At 42.2% G+C, this 18,168-nt stretch overlaps 1 protein-coding gene across 13 annotated transcripts in view; it reads right to left on the bottom strand.

Moving 5' to 3' along the window:
- The window catches only part of TJP1 (tight junction protein 1), a 344,676-nt gene that overhangs the window by 58,103 nt on the left and 268,405 nt on the right, over positions 1-18,168 (bottom strand). For 12 of the 13 annotated variants that reach the window (XM_079953112.1, XM_079953117.1, XM_079953118.1 and 9 more), the window contains 3 exons: positions 9,526-9,582; positions 2,580-2,704; positions 1,134-1,236 (listed from right to left, as the gene is read on the bottom strand). In XM_079953112.1, coding sequence (XP_079809238.1) covers positions 1,134-1,236; positions 2,580-2,704; positions 9,526-9,582 — 285 coding nt within the window. Of the gene's footprint in view, positions 1-1,133; positions 1,237-2,579; positions 2,705-9,525; positions 9,583-14,950; positions 15,077-18,168 lie in introns of those variants that run through there. The other variant, XM_079953123.1, reaches the window with a different exon arrangement.

The raw sequence follows: 18,168 nt of genomic DNA, 5'->3' as shown, positions 1-18,168 counted from the left end.
CAATGGCACCTGTTTATCTACTCACAATGGTAAGCTTTCAAACAGAGAGGTTGGCAGGAGCCGGGACAGAGAAGGGCTCACCCCGTCGTGCAGATTCAAACTGCTGACCATATGATTGGCAAGCCCAAGAGGCTCAATGGTTTAGATCACAGTGCCACCCACGTCCCTTGAGAGCTATATTCTGTCTTTCCCGCAACTAATGAATTAAAGGCAGCTTATAAAGCATGCTTGAACAATGCTGTTTTCAGTATCAGCTGGGGTAGGTTCTTCCACCTGAGTAACAGCCAACAGACTGACTTAAGCCCACACCTGATATGGAGCAAGAAAATGAAAATCCCAACCCTCTCTTCCACACTATGTTCCCCGACTCATCCATTATGGAGACAGGCTGAGGAATGGGCCCAGACTGCCTCTTCCAAAGATTGGCCTTTCTCCCTCTTCCTTCACGGCATGAGAAGGAACAAGGAAAGCTTCCCAATTATCTCCACACAGAAGCTGTGTTTGGTGTAGGTCAAAGAGCAAGGCTAAATAGTATTAGCCCAGGGTTGTAGAGGAAGGGCAGGTCCCCACTTCCTACTGTTACTCCCAAGCGTTTCCGTGCACTCTGGCTTCCGTCACGGTGTTCTGTTGCACCAGAAGCGAGTTAGTTATGCTGGCCACATGACCCAGAAAACTGTCTGTGGACAAACACCGGCTCCCTCGCCCTGAAGCGAGTTGAGCACCTTTGACTGGACTTAACTGTCCAGGGGTCCTTTACCTTTACCATTTTACTCCCAAGTGTATTCTTTAGCTGCTGTTTATTACTAGGCAGTAAATGCAGGAAGAAGTTCCGGGCTGCAATCAGTGGATACCATGGGAAGGCTCAGCATATCCCCTGTGGCCCCAGCTAGTAAGTAATCAAGTCTGCTTTAGGGTTTCATTCCCCCACCCCCTCACCCGCTAAAATGTCTAGAGCAGTTCAAGCACACATAACTTTTTGCTAAAAGACGTTAGCTATTTTACAAGTTTTGTGCTATTGTATGACAGATGTCAATGAACCCACCATCAAGGCTGCAATCATTTTGTTTGAGCAATTCTGGTATATGAATACTTTGTGCACACATCTAGGAGTATAGGATAAAGCACCAACTTACAATTTTGGCATTTTTACCACTTTTCCTCAGCTGCTGAACAGCAAAAGCATGCTCCACATTATCCATAGAAACACCATTGACCATTGCAACACGGTCATTCTCCCTGGAAAAAAATTAAAATAAGTAAGAAGCTTGTTGGTAAAAGAGTAAAGAAAAAGCCTTGAAGAAAACAAGCAAAGCTTACTATTACTATGCTCTATAGCCCCACTCCAAGAGAGGTGCTTTGTGGATGCAGATCTTCTCTTCCACAAAGTTATCAGAATGTTTTGTTCGTAATATTCATCATGTGCTTCTACATTTCTGAAGTTCCTCTGCTATATTTTTAAAAGTTGATGCCACCAGCTCTGAGACTTCAGACACACTTCTCCATCCCATAAACATTGTTAAGAGGGAGGAAATGGGCCAGCTGCAAGAGGACTGCACACTGCCTCCTCCAACGCTTGAACTTCTTTTGGGCCAATCATGACCCCTTTAAGTTCACACCAACATTAGCCACAGTCAACGGCAAACAGGGTTTCCTCAAACCTGTATTTGAAACTGGATGCAAAAACCAAGCTGAGGCGCAAATTGTGTTTGACAGTCACACCCATGCAGGCAATGGCAAACCATGGTGAAGTGAAGCGGGGGGGGGGGTGTCGAGGATGCACAGAGAAGAGGGAGAGGAAAAAGGTCACAATCCTGCCATACATTTAAATCACATTTGTACCACTTTATTTCAGTCATGCTCTCCCCCAAAGAATCTTGGGAACTGTAGTTTACCCACCACACAGCTAAAAATTTTTGGGAATCTGTGTACATGCAGCTACTCACACAGAGTCAATTAAGGTTTGGCAGACAGCCAGAAGGCAATCTGAAGGAATAAGTCTGCCTGGTGATAACAGAGGCATGGAGACAGCTCCCTGATTGGTCAAGCTCTCTCAAGGGAGTGATAATTAACAGCCTACTAACTGGAATGTGTTAGTTCAAGAGTTCAGTGTAGGATGTGAGTCATGTATGAGAGAGCAAGCTAAAGATCCGTGTTCTGTTCCTGTAAATAGTCCACTGTATATAATAAACACCTAACTACAAGTTCCTGCTTCGTCTATCCTGTCTGCAGCCAAGTTGCCAATTGCTTCCGTGGATTCTGCATTTACTCTGCTAGGTCTGGCTAAGGTCCTGCAACTAGTCAGAAAGTTGCGAAACACCAAATAGGTTTTACCAATAAAATTCCCAGCACCGTTAAGCTACAACTCACTGGATTCTTTGTGGGAAGTCATAGGATTTAAATTTATGGTGTGAGTATGACCTGATTGAAGGAGATACGATCCTCGAGTCAAGCCTATTCCTTTAACAATGGTTAAGGAGAGGAAGAATTAATTTTACAGCAACACTTACAGGAACAGAGGATAAGACGATAAGCAGGAATAAACCATCCCCATACAACTCCACTCCCCAAAATTAACTTACTGTAGTAGTCCTTCTGCTGGGCCTCCTTTGAGCACATCGGATATAACGATAGATGTTTCTCCACTCTGGAAGTGAGGATTATCTCTTCCACCAGATATTGCAATACCAAACCCAAATCCAGGAGCCTATGACAGACCAGAAAGAAGCTTGGATTAGAGGTATCAACAAGTTCATGTAACAGATAACGTTTATACCATCTACAGTGGTACCTCGGGTTAAGTACTTAATTCGTTCTGGAGGTCCGTTCCTAACCTGAAACTGTTCTTAACCTGAAGCACCACTTTAGCTAATAGGGCCTCCCGCTGTTGCAGCGCCACCGGAGCATGATTTCTGTTCTCATGCTGAAGCAAAGTTCTTAACCCAAGGTACTATTTCTGGGTTAGCGGAGTCTGTAACCTGAAGCGTCTGTAACCCGAGGTACCACTGTATTTCAAAATGCAGGTATCAGGATTTTGAACAAAGCAACAACTTTATACCAAGCAAAACATCCTGAGGCTCTCAATTTTTTCAGTTCACAACCTGTTGCTCTCAGCCTTTCATTCTCTTCCTTCCTCTCAGAGACAGAAACCAGCCTATAATACATTCAATGTCACAGCATCCCCAAGATATGGATGCAAGACAGTGATAATCACAAATAGTCCAGTTCAGTTTGTAGAGGCTGTATTGTTTCTCTCTTTGACCTACCAGTTTCCTTTTACAATAAAGAGTCTCAAATCAATTTGACAAGAATAAAGTATGGCACATAAAAACAGTTTGAAATCAGAAAAGAATGAAAACACTTAACAGCACATAATGGATAACATGATCATTCAGTGATGTACTAATAAGGATCAAGTCCTACCCACCCCACTAAAAAGATGACCACCACCATAGGAAGTTACATTGGTAAACAGAAAGGTCTGGCACCTAAACACTGTACAGCCCTGTTTAGGGAAGCTTTTAATGTTTAACAGACTATTGTATTTTAATATTTTGTTGGAAGCCGCCCAGAGTAGCTGGGGAAACCCAGCCAGTTGAGCGGGGTATGTGTGTGTGTGTGTGTGTTATATATATATATATATATATATATATATATATATATATGTGTGTGTGTGTGTGTGTGTGTATATATATATATATATATATATATATATATATATATAATTATTATTATTATTATTATTATTATTTACCAAGTGAGTGAGTCTCCCTGAGGAGGGCATTCCCCAGATGGGTGGGGTGGCACTACTGACAAGGCCCATTTTCATGAAGTCCCTTCCACAAGTCCCTTGGATGAGGCGCACAGAGAAGCCAGAACATTTAACTTGAAAAACTGAGTGTATTTGATCTGGAGTTGTCAAAGCAAAAGGTGTGGATGCTACTTTTTTCTATCAAAGAGAAGACCATTTGAAGGTCATAATACAGGGGTCTACTCTAATTCTCCCTGATCTTAAAAGCTTTAGTACTTCCCCTTGAATTCCAATTAATTAGATCTGATTACAGACCTGCTGCAGGTTTGGACCAAACAGGCAACAGGAATCTTCTGTAGGGAAGGTGTGGCCAATGAGGCTCCCTCCTTATGTTGTGTACTACAACTCCCATAATCTCTGGCCACTGGCTATGGTGAAGAGGCTGACTGGAGTTGGAGCCAGCAATATCATGCCCAAAACAACAGGAGTTGCCATTTTAAAGAAAGGGGCACGCAGGAAGAATGTGCTCAACCCTCGCTTGTTTTCAAGTTGGATGTGAAAACACTTGATCTCATCCACCAGTATACGAAGGAGAGGCGGTTTAGAGCATCTTGGTGTAATAGCTAGAAGCAATCCTTCCCAACACTTCTGAACTAAGCCAATGCTTGCTATGATCCATGCATGCATAATCTAAAATGGATGGAAATGTGGGCTTTGGTTCAAAACAATTATTTACATCCACATGTAATTGATGGATTAGCTGAAATGCAATCGTTTCTTTTATAAGGTATATTTAATTGGACATGCAACTCTTTAATTCTAACATGGTATACAAATATTAAGAATTAGTTTTAGTCCAAATGACTGTCCCAATTTAAAAATTAATCGCTCCCTGTGATGAGACCATCATCAGAACAGAAGCAGCTTCTCCAGGTGTTCCTTCCCTGAAAGCTTTTACAAGGCCAACTCATGTGCTTTATATTCCACCATAATTTAGAATGAACTCTAAACCCAGAGGAGCATGAAGACACAGCATTCCATCTTGCATGAATGCCTCTCTGTATGTTGCATAGTACTTCCTTTTCATGTTTCACAAGTGTAAGCTGCACTCTAGGAAAACAATACCAGGAATGAAAAGGAAGGTTGTCATCTGGTGCTTTTGCTAGGGGATGTCATAGAGCAAGCTTAACAATGACTTTAGTATTAGGATCCCAGAGGTTTTAAAAAATAAACCCCAAAAACCTCACGGAGGGAAACCTTTTTTTAAAAAATGAGCATTTAGTCTACAATCCTAAGAATGCTGGAAGGGTTGTTCCAATAGACTAAAGAATATATATGGGATCCGCCTCTCAGATATCACGGAAGTCTCTGGCCCTGACCCCATCAAATGGAGGAAGCTTGGGGGGCTGCAGAGGAGGATGGGAAATGGCTCAGATCCAAAGCCATCTCAGCTGCCTGACCCATTCCCAAACTAGGCAGAGATTTACTCCAGATCAGACAGTGGAGTAAAACTCTCCTCCTGATTTCTCACCCAGTATTCCCTAATTTTTCCAACCATTTTTTTCTCTTTGTAGAAAGGGGAGCTACAAAACAACAACCACCACCAAAGAACTTCATTTTCTCTGTCCTCACTTCTGCCCTGACAGCAAGAGCCCAACAAGAGCTTAGGAGATAGCGCTTGAACCACCTTTAATAGAAATATTGTTTGTACACACATAATCATTAAAGGTAATGCAAAGCATTCTTTAACCACACACCAAAAGGCAAGAATCTTTCATGCAAGAGTCTCAGTGAATATTTGGTTTTAATTTACTGGTGTTCCTATATTAAGACTCAGACAGTTCACATCAGACACAATATAGCTCTGAACACGAGGGACTGAGGATTGAGCTGAGTGGGGTGGTCCTGGGGGGTACAACTGGAGGACTGCTTTCAGGGCCTGCTTGCCAGCCTTTTTGAAACATCTGACTAGCAAACAGAAAACTAGACTCAATGAGCTCTATGGCATCATACCCAAGGGGCCTTCTTATGTTCCATATGCGACACAGTGTGCCTTATCTCCAAGTATTATAGTTTTCTCCAAATTTTCAAAGGAATATTTGATCAGGACTTGCCACAATTTCAGTCCAACTCACAGCTGGGCAAAAATCTCCACCAGCCAAGAAATATTACTCCTCCCATTCCTGGTAAAAATCTTAAAAATGATGTCTGTTGCAACTTCTCCTGCGGTTTTGCTAATCCAATTAGCAAAACAGATGCTTCTTCACACAAAACAAAATCCAGCCTTTAAGAAGTCCAGCCAAGTTGAGACAAGGAGATGAAGCAATACCTCTTATTATTCCAGTTTCTGTTGGTGAAAGAAGGCTAACTTTCAAACTCTGGAAAGCTCTCTTTTAGTCAGGAATGAAGAGCATATGGTGCAGTCTAGCTCTCTGTGTGACTTTGGAAGGCCTCTCATTTAAAGCTTTATTCCCTAGACTGCAGTATACGTCTCACTGCACCAGCGCACTGGGGCAGCAAATCAACCTGAGATTGCTAGGCAATCATACTGTGGTGACTGAATGAAGAAGTCATAAGAACATAAAGAGTCAGTCCTCTTCTCACAGTGGCCGACCAGATGCCTGTGGGAAACCTACAAGTGGGATTCGAGCACAAGAGCCCCTCCTGCAGTTTCCAGCAACTGGGATTTAGAAGCATCACTGCAACCATCCAGGTTAGTGGCCATCCCTGCCTCCTGTGGAAGTGAGTTCAATAGTTTAAGTATGCACTGTGTGAAGGAGTCCTTTCTTTTATCTGTCCTAGATAAGGTAAGCCGGATACCTTCATCTGCTCCAGCTGCAATATAACACACGTCTCCCATTTTGGTCTCTACAGCCACAGCAGACACTGCTAACTCTAAGACGGTAGTATTCAATGGTCGCTCGAGACAGATGGATGCCAACACACACACAGTTTCTTTTTGTGTGTTCAATGACGGGACACACAAAATTGGCTTGAATTGTTTTATCTAATCCTATTATATTTCAATCCACAATCTATGGAAGCCAATGATTGTCAAGATAGGACCATGCATTTTTAATGCACAGCAAGACAGGAAGCTGTTGGAGCACTCAGTCATCAGGGATAGGAGAAGGAATGCTGAGACCTGTATCATAACTGAGTCAATATACTAGAATTTCCAGTGTTATGACAGCATTAAACTGTGGTTTGTGGTGCCATGATGTAATCCAACTAGACTGGTGTTTAAACTGCTCTTAAATATATGTTGTGTGTCATGCATTTTAAAAGTGGCCAAGCGTGCACCAACTTGTGCAGCTATAATTCATCTCTGAACAACATACACATAACTAGTCCATGGCTACTGCCCCCCCCCCCCAATAACACAAACACACACACTCCTTCTTCTCTTTAGTGGGAAATTTAAAAAGAAGCATAATAAAGCTTCAAGAGGAATGTGGCTTTTCCATATTCTCCAAGAGATTCCAAACTGAAAAGAGTCCACAGCAGCTTATCTAATTTTACATTCCTGGGCCAGAGCTGGAGGGTGCTTAATTTAAAGGGACATTTTTTTGTCCTGTTGATCCTATGCTACAGGCTTCACCCTTCCTGCAACCTGGGAAAAGTGGGGGGGGGGCTACTTTGGAGGGATGTATTTTCTTATATGTTGTCAGGAACAGCCAAGGTGGAAAAATATGTGGCACATGTGGATGAGGTGGGAGAGAAGGGGGCTGGGAAGGGGGCTCTTTTCTAGCTGCTGAATTCCTTGAAGCCCGTTTCTTGTTCACGGAACTTCCTGTTTTTAGACCTGTGCACACAATGTAGCTATAGCAGCATCTTTTGCTATCCTTTGCCAAACCAAATAATTTTGAGACACAATGGCATTCTTCAATCTGCATAAAATTAGGCAAGTGTGCATGAGCTGTTTTTATATTCTGTCAGTCATGAAGAGATTAAGCAGAGAGGAATGTTCTTCCAACCTCTGGATATCTTACTCAGCCACCCTTTGGACTTGCGTCAGGCACTGACCATACACAAGTCCACACCCTCCCATTAGAAACGCAACTGTCCCCCTCTTTACCAGCCTTTCATCACCTGGCAAGGCTATTTCATTCCGTCAGGCATGTGAGGAGGAGTGAGCCGAGAATTATTTTTGTGAGTCATGATTTTGAATTGTAAGATATATTAGTTTTATGGTGGGTCTTTTTTAATTTATATGCTGCGCTATTGCATTTATTTCTTGCTAATCACCACCGTTGGGATGGAGAGTGGTTTAGAAATAAAATGAATGGATGTATCTTTTCGATCCTAGGGACTAGAAACTTATTTTGTCTTGTCAGCCATACTGAAAAGCTGGGGCATAAATTTATTCCTATACACCTAAAAATCTAAGGCTTTAGTCACACACTGCTTTAGATAGTCCTATCCGTAGCAACACCAACTGCAGAGTGAGGAAGCAGCCCTGGTAGCACGGTCCCCCGGGGGACCTCTGTAATTGGGGGGGGGGGAGATGCTTCACTCTGTGAAATGCCCCCTCCCAGTTAAAGACAGTTGCAGGAAGGTTTAACGGGGGGCGGGGGGGTGGAGCAGCTTAGCAAGCAGCTCTGTGAAGCGCTTCCTGGCCTCCTTTCCAAGGGGGTGGGCTTGGAGTGCTGTGAAGGGATGGGCGAGGTGGTGGGTTAGAGCACTTGGCCAAGGGGCTAGTGGACAGGGAGGGTTGGCAAGCAGGGCGAGCAGCCCCCAGTTATTAAATAAAATGCTACAATGCTCTTGTCCTTCCTAGGATCCCAAGCCGCAAAACTGGCTGCAGGAAAAGGGCCTACAACAGGTATGCATACATCTACATTCCCTTGTGATTTGTGTCCCTTTACCAGCACTGCTTGGTCCAGCAGTTTCAGCAAAGTTGGCTGGCTGTTGACACCTCCTATTGCCTTCTCATTCTATGAGGAAAGCATGGAGCTTTGTTCTGTCCTACTACTTAACAGTCTTCCCCCAGTCATCTAGACTTCTTGGCCACTTGTGACTTCCTTGGGAAGCTAATACCATTTCTATTTAAATATTTGGCCCCCTGCCCCCTTTATCTGTGCTCAGAACCTCTGTAACCAGATCCAGCTTCCTCCCAGGAAAACCTCAGTCTTGCTCTCTTTCTGTACAATGTTGGGGGTTTGTATTGGGTCCCGAGCCATCAAATTCTGAGCACAACAGGAAATAAATAAAAAAGTTCAATAAGAACTGAAGCCTTTAAGAAGTCCAGTGTTCTTTATGAAGCTCAATATTATGTCCAATGATGCTTTCTGGGCATTTCTGCAGAACCTGGACATGAGAAAGCCTTTTACTGGGGCAGATGACTGGTCCACCTAGGTCAGTATCGCTTACACTGACTGAGAAAAACTGGTGTTTTAGGCAGGGCCTTTCTCAGCTCCCCTGGAGATGCTGGAACTTCTGCTTTCAAAGGATATGCTCTACTTCTGGAAATGCGAAGGATCTGCTCACTGTTGGATAGCTGAAGTTAAAGTAGGGAAAGGGATCCAGCTCCCTCTTGTCCAAACAAGAGGCAAGCTAGCAGCCCCTAACCCTGGAGTGCTGCTACAGAAAGGTGGTCAAGAGACTATAAATAAACTATTATAAGCAGTTGACAATCACACTAATTTCAAACAACGGAATATGACACAACTAGTTTCCTTTCTTTTTCCTTCCGGACATCTGGATTTTTGCTATTGTTTTCAAGAGCTGACAGTATCCTGAGTTATGAACACAGATCTATAATTGCAGAAACTTACCCTGTGAAGCGTCACTGTGTGTTGTTCCCATATAGCTGTTTCTTCCATTGTTGTGCTCTGATTAAAAGGGAAGGAAAAAGTAATCAAGATTACTTTCTTGCCGTTGCTAACAATCCAAGTACAAGTGTAGTCTTACAAGATGCAGACAGAGATGACTTTACAGCCAGCCAAATATTTCCTCTCTCCTTTCTTGCTTTCTTTACTAACTAACCTGAGGAAGATTTCTGGAGAACTTGAAAGTTTGCACAATATTTTGTGAGACCTCGGTTGCACTAATAAAGACAGTGTACTAATAAGGACTTTAAAATGTACATGTGTTTTCAAAATGGCTTTGGGTCTTTGTAACAGTGCATAAAATGAAGGCAGACAGATAACATTTTTGTTTTGTTTTTGAATTAAATTCACATAGTTGATCAGTGGAACATCCTGTGTTTAACTGGAATACATGGACAGTTGTCAACTCTTCCTATAAACTCTTCTTATCAATTCCTCTATTTTCAGCATGAATAACTACAAAATTAACGTGTCATGCTTTGTCTAGCTCAGCCACTCTTAATTTTTAATGTTTTACAAAGAAGTCATACAATACAGAAAACCCAGATAGTCAATCCTCTTTTAAAAAAATACTTATTGATATAGTTGACAACCCATATTCAGGGAACACAAAGTGATAAATTTCTTCTAGTCCCCATTATCACATGCCTTCAGTTTTTCTTTAACATTATTTCCTTATGTACTGATATGATGCATCCCCTACAGTGGCAAATACTAGTGGGTTGCATTTCTCTGCCCACCATTTAACTGCGCTTAAAACACACTTTCAAAACACTTCACAGAAATATGGCCATCACAAGCCACATAAATGAAAACTGCGTCAAGCAAGTGCTTCTAATGAAATCTCTGGCATCTTACACTAACCATCCAAAGAGATAAACATGCAACATCCACATTCTCCCGGATTATTTCAGTAAGAATTTAAGACTGATGGTATTAGGGCTCCTGTTTTAAGAAAGCCCCTTGAGCTCTTCTCCCACCCTACCCACCAGAGCAGCAGAAAAAAGAATGAAGAGATAAATAATTTGCAATCAAATAAACAAGCTGAACCAATCTAGCTTCCCCTCCACCGTAAACCATAATTAAAATTCTGAAAAGGGTGAAAATGTACAAATGATCAGAGAACAGCTCAAACTACTTTCAACACAATATGCAGAATGCACGAGACTTTTAAGAGTCAATAAACATATGAAATGTTTGTTATAGTATCAGCACTCTCTCCATTTCACTGAACATTGCAAATGAATAAAACTGGTTTGTGCCCAACACCCAGATACAGCTACCTATCATTGAAGCATCTCCCCGCTTCCCGGCTACAAAAATACCATGGTGCTTTGTTGAGAGAAATATTATTTGGCACACATTTTACACTAGGCATGGATTATGACATGCTGAGCTACTGTACTATATAGGAAGGTCACGTTTAACTGACTCTGCAGTTCTGTGTATACTAATCTACTCTCACGTGAATACCAGCATAGCGGAACAAAATAGGTTTCTATGTCAGACAGCCAGATTAAAGAGTATTGATAGGAGCAAATTTTAAAAACCGGATTACCAAAAAAGAAAGAGCACAGCTTTTGGTTTTGCTTTAAATGTAAGTGGTGTTGTCTTTAGAAAGCACAGTCTTCAAGATGAAACATTAATGGTCATAATGGGCCAAAAAAGAGGGACAGGCAGAACTCACACCAAGCTGTGTTGCTGCAAGACCTATCATTCATGAGAAGTGGCTTGGGCTTTCAGTCTAGACCTTTTGCAAGGAAACCCCCCAAACAGGACACTTTGTGACATGAAGAGTCCAGCGGCGATTGACAGGTCAGCCACAAAGCCTTTGTTAAACCCAAAGTAAAATCCTAGATGGAATGACTGAATTGAATGAAGACACATTTATTATTTTTATACTAACGCTGCAGTTCTTTTCTACATCCAACCTGCAGTAAGACAGGTTTCATATAAAGATCAAATTCTGTTCAAAAATGCCCCTTCCCAAGGGCAGAGGTCTTTCCCAAGAGGAAAAAAGGAGCTGTTTTCACAGGGATGGCGGCAGGGTTGGCACAGCTCGGGACCTGCCAAGCGCCACACTCTGGTGGAGCCCACAGCCACTCTCTGGAACTTGTCTCCTTCCTCCTCTGGGGTCTTCCTGTCTGTTCACCTGCTCTCCCAACCCTAAAAACAACTGCAAGAGCGAGGTGGTGGAAAACCATCACCTGCTTGTCCTATGATTTCCCTCTGGCCACAGAAAGGGAGTGGGGCAGTAAGGCCTTGCCCAAGGGCCCTCCAAAAACTGAAGCCAGCATTGTTGTTATTTTGCTTAAATAGAAAGATTCAAATACTTGCAGTTAAACAGATTTCCCTTGTAAGAGTATATAAATACTCAAAGGGGGTATCAGAATACTTCTTCTGAAAATCAAATATTCTACATGGTGTGAAACCAGTAGATTTCAGAATAAATTTTTATTTTTCATTCCTTGACCCACAACCAATGAAGCTACTACCACCCACGCCCAAGTACACTTCAGTACATGCACAGGATAGAATCCTAAGCCTGTTCCCGGCCTTTCCACTAGAATTAGTTATTTGTTCCCTCTGCTTCTTTGGGTGTCCTCATTCTGCCAGTTTAAAAAGTTTAGCCCTGGCAAAAACAAGCCACAGACTAAATACTACCCCCGTCAACATTTGCATTTTTTAAAAAGGAATTCAAGCTTGAGTTATCCCAATTCTGTCCGGGCATAGTCACTAACTGATGCAGTTGTTTTGTTAAATAGATTTCTCCAATATTATCAGGTTAAAAGTGACTCCTGCCTGCAGAAACCATAACCTTGGAAGACATAAATCCATTGGAAAGTTAGTTGAAAACTTTGTAAACAAACCACATTCCATTCTTATCTGATTGTGGGAACATAGCCAAAGTTATATAATGATATTTAAGCAAAGTACTGCTTTTCTGGAACTCTTGTTTAAATATTTACTGGAGGTGGGGGGCAAAAATCCAACTTTGCTCCAGTTTTTACACCTGATTTTTATTTGATTAGTGAAGAAGTGCCAATTCAATACTCTGTACAATTTTGCTTTGTTGCTACTACTGGCAACTACTGATAAAAAAAACCCTGTACATTTTGAGAACTGTTTAAGATATTGCCTGCTAACAGAGAGACAACAGCATCACGAGAAGCGTTTCCTCCCAATCGTGTTTCTGTATCTGAGTTAGCAAAATGGTCCTTTCAGGGAACATGCTCAGCTGTGGACTCTGGAAAGTAATCCTGGAAATGATTGGCTGGTTTACGGGGCCCTTTTTATCTTATGTGGGAGAAAAGCAATTAATTTCTTTTTTCCTGTCCAGTATTATCTACCCCTGCTTTCAAACCAAAGGCAGGCTGGAATTTTAAATGCCTTGCTTCTTGTAAGTCATAACATATGTCAGACTCAAAAGAGCACGTATTTAAAACAAAACAGAAAATGCAAGCAGGAACAGAAATTAGTGACTAAACTGCTTTATTATTCACAAAGAAGTCCAGAACCCAATATCTGGCTGGTTATTACAAAATTGTAAAATCCAGCCTTCTTATCTGCACGTACCCATTCCCTTGGGCAAGATCTGAGCAAAGGAGTCAAAGGCGAGCAGAGACCCATCTGATGGCCCAAGCTCACTTCACAGGACAGGGAAGAAGCATGACCAACCCAGGACCACACCCAGGTCCCAGGACAAAGGCAGGGAAAGAGGTGAACATCAGCCCCTGATGATGCATCTTTTTCTTCAGCAACTCTTGAATATTTGAAAGCATCTAATATCTAACATACTGCATCTAAGCATCAAATATACTGCACAAAGCATTCTAATCATTTCAACAAAGGAATTGATGGCAGGTCGTCAGGTGAATATTACGTGAGTTTCATTTTGAATGACATAATATGCAAACTTAATTTATACAAGCTATGCAATGCCTAATCTGCATTCTCCTTAATATGCACATTACTCTGTCTTTGACTTTATTGAGTATATGTCAAGCTCAGAACAGCCCAGTGCTTAATAATTATCCTTAATAATCTCTAGCTATGATGAGTTAGGAAAAGTGGAAACGAGAGCCTCCTGTTCAAGCCTGCCCCCTACAAGAGGCGATTTCTTCTTTGTTAGTCACTTAGGTTTTGGAACTTTTATATCACTAGGGAGGGGGGAAACACTCCCCTCATGCAACTGGTGATGAAGAGGAGAAAATCTGAACACAAAATAGATGCTCTCAAGAGTCCTATTGGGTTTTTTGATCTCACAACATAAGGAAGCAAATATTTCACATTTATACAACTTCACAATTTGTATCTAGGGTGTCTGAACATCAACAGAAATTTTGAAGACTGTGACATGTACTTTATTCAGGGCAACCTTTGAGAGTTCTTCCAAAGCTGGTTCAATATATGACTGCCACACATAGAACATGGGGTCCACAATAATGTAGCTTCATTGGCTCCCAGCTGGTTTTCTAATTTCCCAAGTCCCGGCTCCCAGTATGCATCTTTAAATCCTAGATTGTTTGGGTCCAGGAAGAGTATCTCAAAGGACTGAGCACACATATCCCACCACTGCTTAGAAAATTTAACCAATTCAGCTTGCAAAGGGAAGCTACTTTAAAAAAGATAAAAGGCTACAGAAGCACCTATCACAACACAGATGCACATATCACAGCACAGCTTAAAAAATGGGAAAAGGCCCAGGGTAAGCAAGAACCATGATAATGCACAGAACACATTGCCGGACCACTTCAGTCTAATCTAGCAAAGCATTTAGGACTGGGTGACCCAAAGAGAAGCCTCATGTATCGAGGCAATATACTTCTGAATACAGACACTTCAGAAGCATACCCTAAGGGAAATCCATACCCATTGCCTTGAGGGACATCTTTGGGAGAAGAAAAGGCGAAGGAGTAAACAAATCTAAGATTGTTAGATGGAGTCTTGTACGCTTCCTTCCAGTAACTCCTGCAGCAAAGCTGGTACCAAATGTATTGCTCTGCTTTCCTTTGGACCACACCAGCAAGGCTGACAGAGGGGTCTTGTTGTCTGGGCAGCCCAGGACCGCCATAACAACTGCCCAGGCTTGCGCTCTGGAGAGGTCACTTCTGTGCTGCTAATGCAACAAAAATAGTGCAGGAGGCAGCAGTCATGAGTTACAGGTCTCTGCAGCCACAGTAGGCGCTGTGATTCTCCAGCAGTTTGACTTCACCTCTGGAGTTATACTCCATTGTCTCTCAGACAGATGGATGCCAACAACCAAGACACTGAAGTAGCATTTCAGCACCAGCCTAGGAGTCATGGGTGACAAGGCCACATGCAGGCAAGGGGGGAGGCTGCAGTGAGAAAGCGGAACACTCCCACCTACCATTACTTCTGTGTCCAGCAGTGAAACCCGGTGGGCTGCCACAAGCCCATCCCCACAACCAGCATGGAAGTGTGGCAGGCTTTTGCAACAGGGATGGAGCCCTCTTATCATTCCTCAGCCACTCCCTCAGCAGGCTAGTAAATTCTGTGGGCTTACTGACCCACCAAATTTCTCCACAGCGACTTGTTTTTAAATGTGATGTATAAAGAATACTTATCAAGATGATCCAGTAATCCCTGATTCTTCCTAAAGAAAAAAAAAGATCTTGCCTACTTTATATTTAACCATGTTTGTTCACAGTTATGAATAGTAGCGTTGTTAGTAAGCTGAGGATGGGGTCGGAATATGTTATCCAAAAATGCAGCTGCTTTGTGTTGCCCAAGGAAAATAGAATCAGTATTTTTGTAACGTAGCACGTAGATCAGCCACCTGCTGGTATACTGAGACCAAGAACTAATGAACCCATTTTATGGGCAACATACACATTGGCCAAATGAAAAGTCCTTGACTCCCACACCTCTGGATCAGGGCCAACAAGCCTTAACACCTAGAGCTCTGATTTCCATGCACTTACAGTTATGGGAAAAAGAAAGTGCACCCTCTTTGAATTCTGTGGTTTTACATATGAAGACATAATAACAACCATCTGTTCCCTAGGTAAAATTAGGTAAATACAACCTCAGATGAACAACACATGATATGTTACACCATGTCAATATTTATTTAACAGAAATAAAGCCAAAATGGAAAAACCATGTGTGAAAAACTAAGTACACCTTATGATTCTATTGCTTGTATAACCACCTTTAGCAGCAATAACATGAAAAAAATATTTCTGTAGGACTTTATGCCTCTCTCACATCGTTGTGGAAGAATTTTGGCTCATTCTTTTAAGTTTTGCTTCACTTCATTGAGGTTTGCTGGCATTTGTTTATGCACAACTCTATTAAGATCCCATACAGTATTTCAATTGGGTTGAGGTCTGGACTTTGACTGGGCCATGACAACACCTTGATTCTGTTCTTTCTCTGTTGTAGATTTGCTGGAGTGCTTGGGGTCCTTGTCCTGTTGTTGTTAAGAAAAACTGGGGTTTTGGCCAAACTTCAGCTGTTGGGCAGATGGCCACACATTTGACTGTAGAATACTTTGGTATACACAGGAGTTCACGGGCGACTCAATGATTGCAAGGTTCCCAGGTCCTGTGGCTCCACTACCATGCTTGACACTTGGTATGAAATGCTTGTTCTGATATGCTGTGTTTGGTTTTCACCAAACATGGCTCTGTGTATTATGGCCAAATATCTCCACTTTGGTATCATCTGCCCAAAGACATCGTTCCAGAAATCTTGTGGTTTGTTCAGATGCAACTTTGCAAACCTAAGCCATGCTGCCATATTCTTTTTAGAGAGAAGAGGCTTTCTCCTGAAAACCCTTCCAAACAAGCCATACTTCTTCAGTCTTTTTCTAATGGTACTGTCATTAACTTTAACATTTAACATGCTAACTGAGGCCTGAGGAGTCTGAGATGTAACTCTTGGGTTTTTCTTTTGGGGTTTTTTGCAGTTTCTCTGAGTATTGCACAGTCTGACCTTGGGGTGAATTTGCTGGGGTGTCCACTCCTGAGAAGATTGGCAACTTGAATGTTTTCCACTTTTGAATAATCTTTCTCACTGTAGAATGATGGGCATAAAATTGGTTGGAGATGACCTTAGAACCCTTCCCAGTTTCATGGGCAGCAGCACTTCCTTCTCTAAGAGCACTGTGTCATCTTTCCTCTTGGGCATTGAGTTAAAACACATCTGAATGCTACAGACCAGCATACTGCTAAAACCTTTGACTTTTATAGAGGTGGGCACACTTGCTGCTGCTGATCATCATCAAACCTTTTATTGGCATCACATACAAACATCCATAGCAAATCAGTACAGAATTACCGCCTTCCCAGTGACACAAAACATTTGTCAAATGAAAGAGGCAAGGCAGTCTAACATTACATCTCTAGGTCTCCAGGGAGATCAGACGTCTGCAATGTGTTTCGACGACAAAAAACCAGATAAAGATATTTAGCCACTACCTTGGTGATCTCCTGATTATTCCCCAATAATAGAAAATGTATGACCTCTAACTCTAGTTTCCATTTGTAACTGTGGGCAGAGATCAACATATAGTTTACATTTCAGAACCATATGTGTAAGAGTTTCCACCTGATGGTCTTCACGTGGGCAATTTCTTCTCCTTCCACCATTCCCAAGAACCTTCTCCATAGGAGGTTTGAAGGATTTGAATTATAATGCCCTTCTTTCTTGAGGATTAAGCAAAAATTCAAGATAATTGTGGTTAATTTCATGTGCCCAGGAAAGTTGAAAGTTAAGAGGGGAGCATGTTTTCTCTGCTGCTGCTGTTAGTTCCTGGTGTTCAATGTCCCACAACCTAGTTTTTATTGTAGCCTTGGCAGATGGTGGGGACATTGATCGCAAAGATTCCACTGACAGCCCAAGTTGCTGTACCGTTGTAGCCCTGGGGAAAGAAAGGGATCTAGCAAAACTTCACTAGGGAGAGGATCTCTATCTGTTGTGAGGCAGATGTTTAACCAGCATGTGAGAAATCTCGCCCAGGCTGTGGTCTCTCTCTACCTTGTGTTGACCTCCCTCTAGACACAAGGCTGCATAGGGTACACAACGTGGGACAGCAAAAATCTTAAAATGGAAAGCTGCCTGCACTCGTTCAACCATCTGGGTAAACCCTGGCAGCCAGACTGGAATTCCGTAGAGCAACTGAGCTATATCTTTGGCATTGAAGACCTTGAGGGCAGAGGGGATATGTGAATTACCTCTTGTTATAAAGAAACGCATTGTGGCCTGCATAGACATCTTACTGGCTCACCGCCATTGCACGGTGCGAGGACCATAGAAGCCTATGATGTAATGTGATTCCCAGGTAGCTGAATTCGAATACCTGCTGGATGGGTTTCCCACCAAATACCCAGCTATAGCTTTTGCGTGAATTCCACAAAACCATTATTTTGCTTTTATCAAAGTTCATGCACAATTTCGTTCTGGACAGATAGTCAATACAGGAATTTAACAAACACTTTAGGCGAATTATTGTCTGTGAAAGCAAAATAATATCTGCGTATAGAAGGATGGGAATGCTTGATGCATTGAGTTTTGGGCTGTGGGCATCCACCTGTTTTAGTAAAGAAGTGAGGTCGTTAAGAA

The sequence above is a fragment of the Podarcis cretensis genome (genome assembly GCF_951804945.1).
Source record: "Podarcis cretensis genome assembly, chromosome: 14".
Lineage (NCBI taxonomy): Eukaryota > Metazoa > Chordata > Lepidosauria > Squamata > Lacertidae > Podarcis > Podarcis cretensis.
Note: the sequence above shows the minus strand (reverse complement) of the source record. Positions and strands in the feature narration are given on the sequence as shown.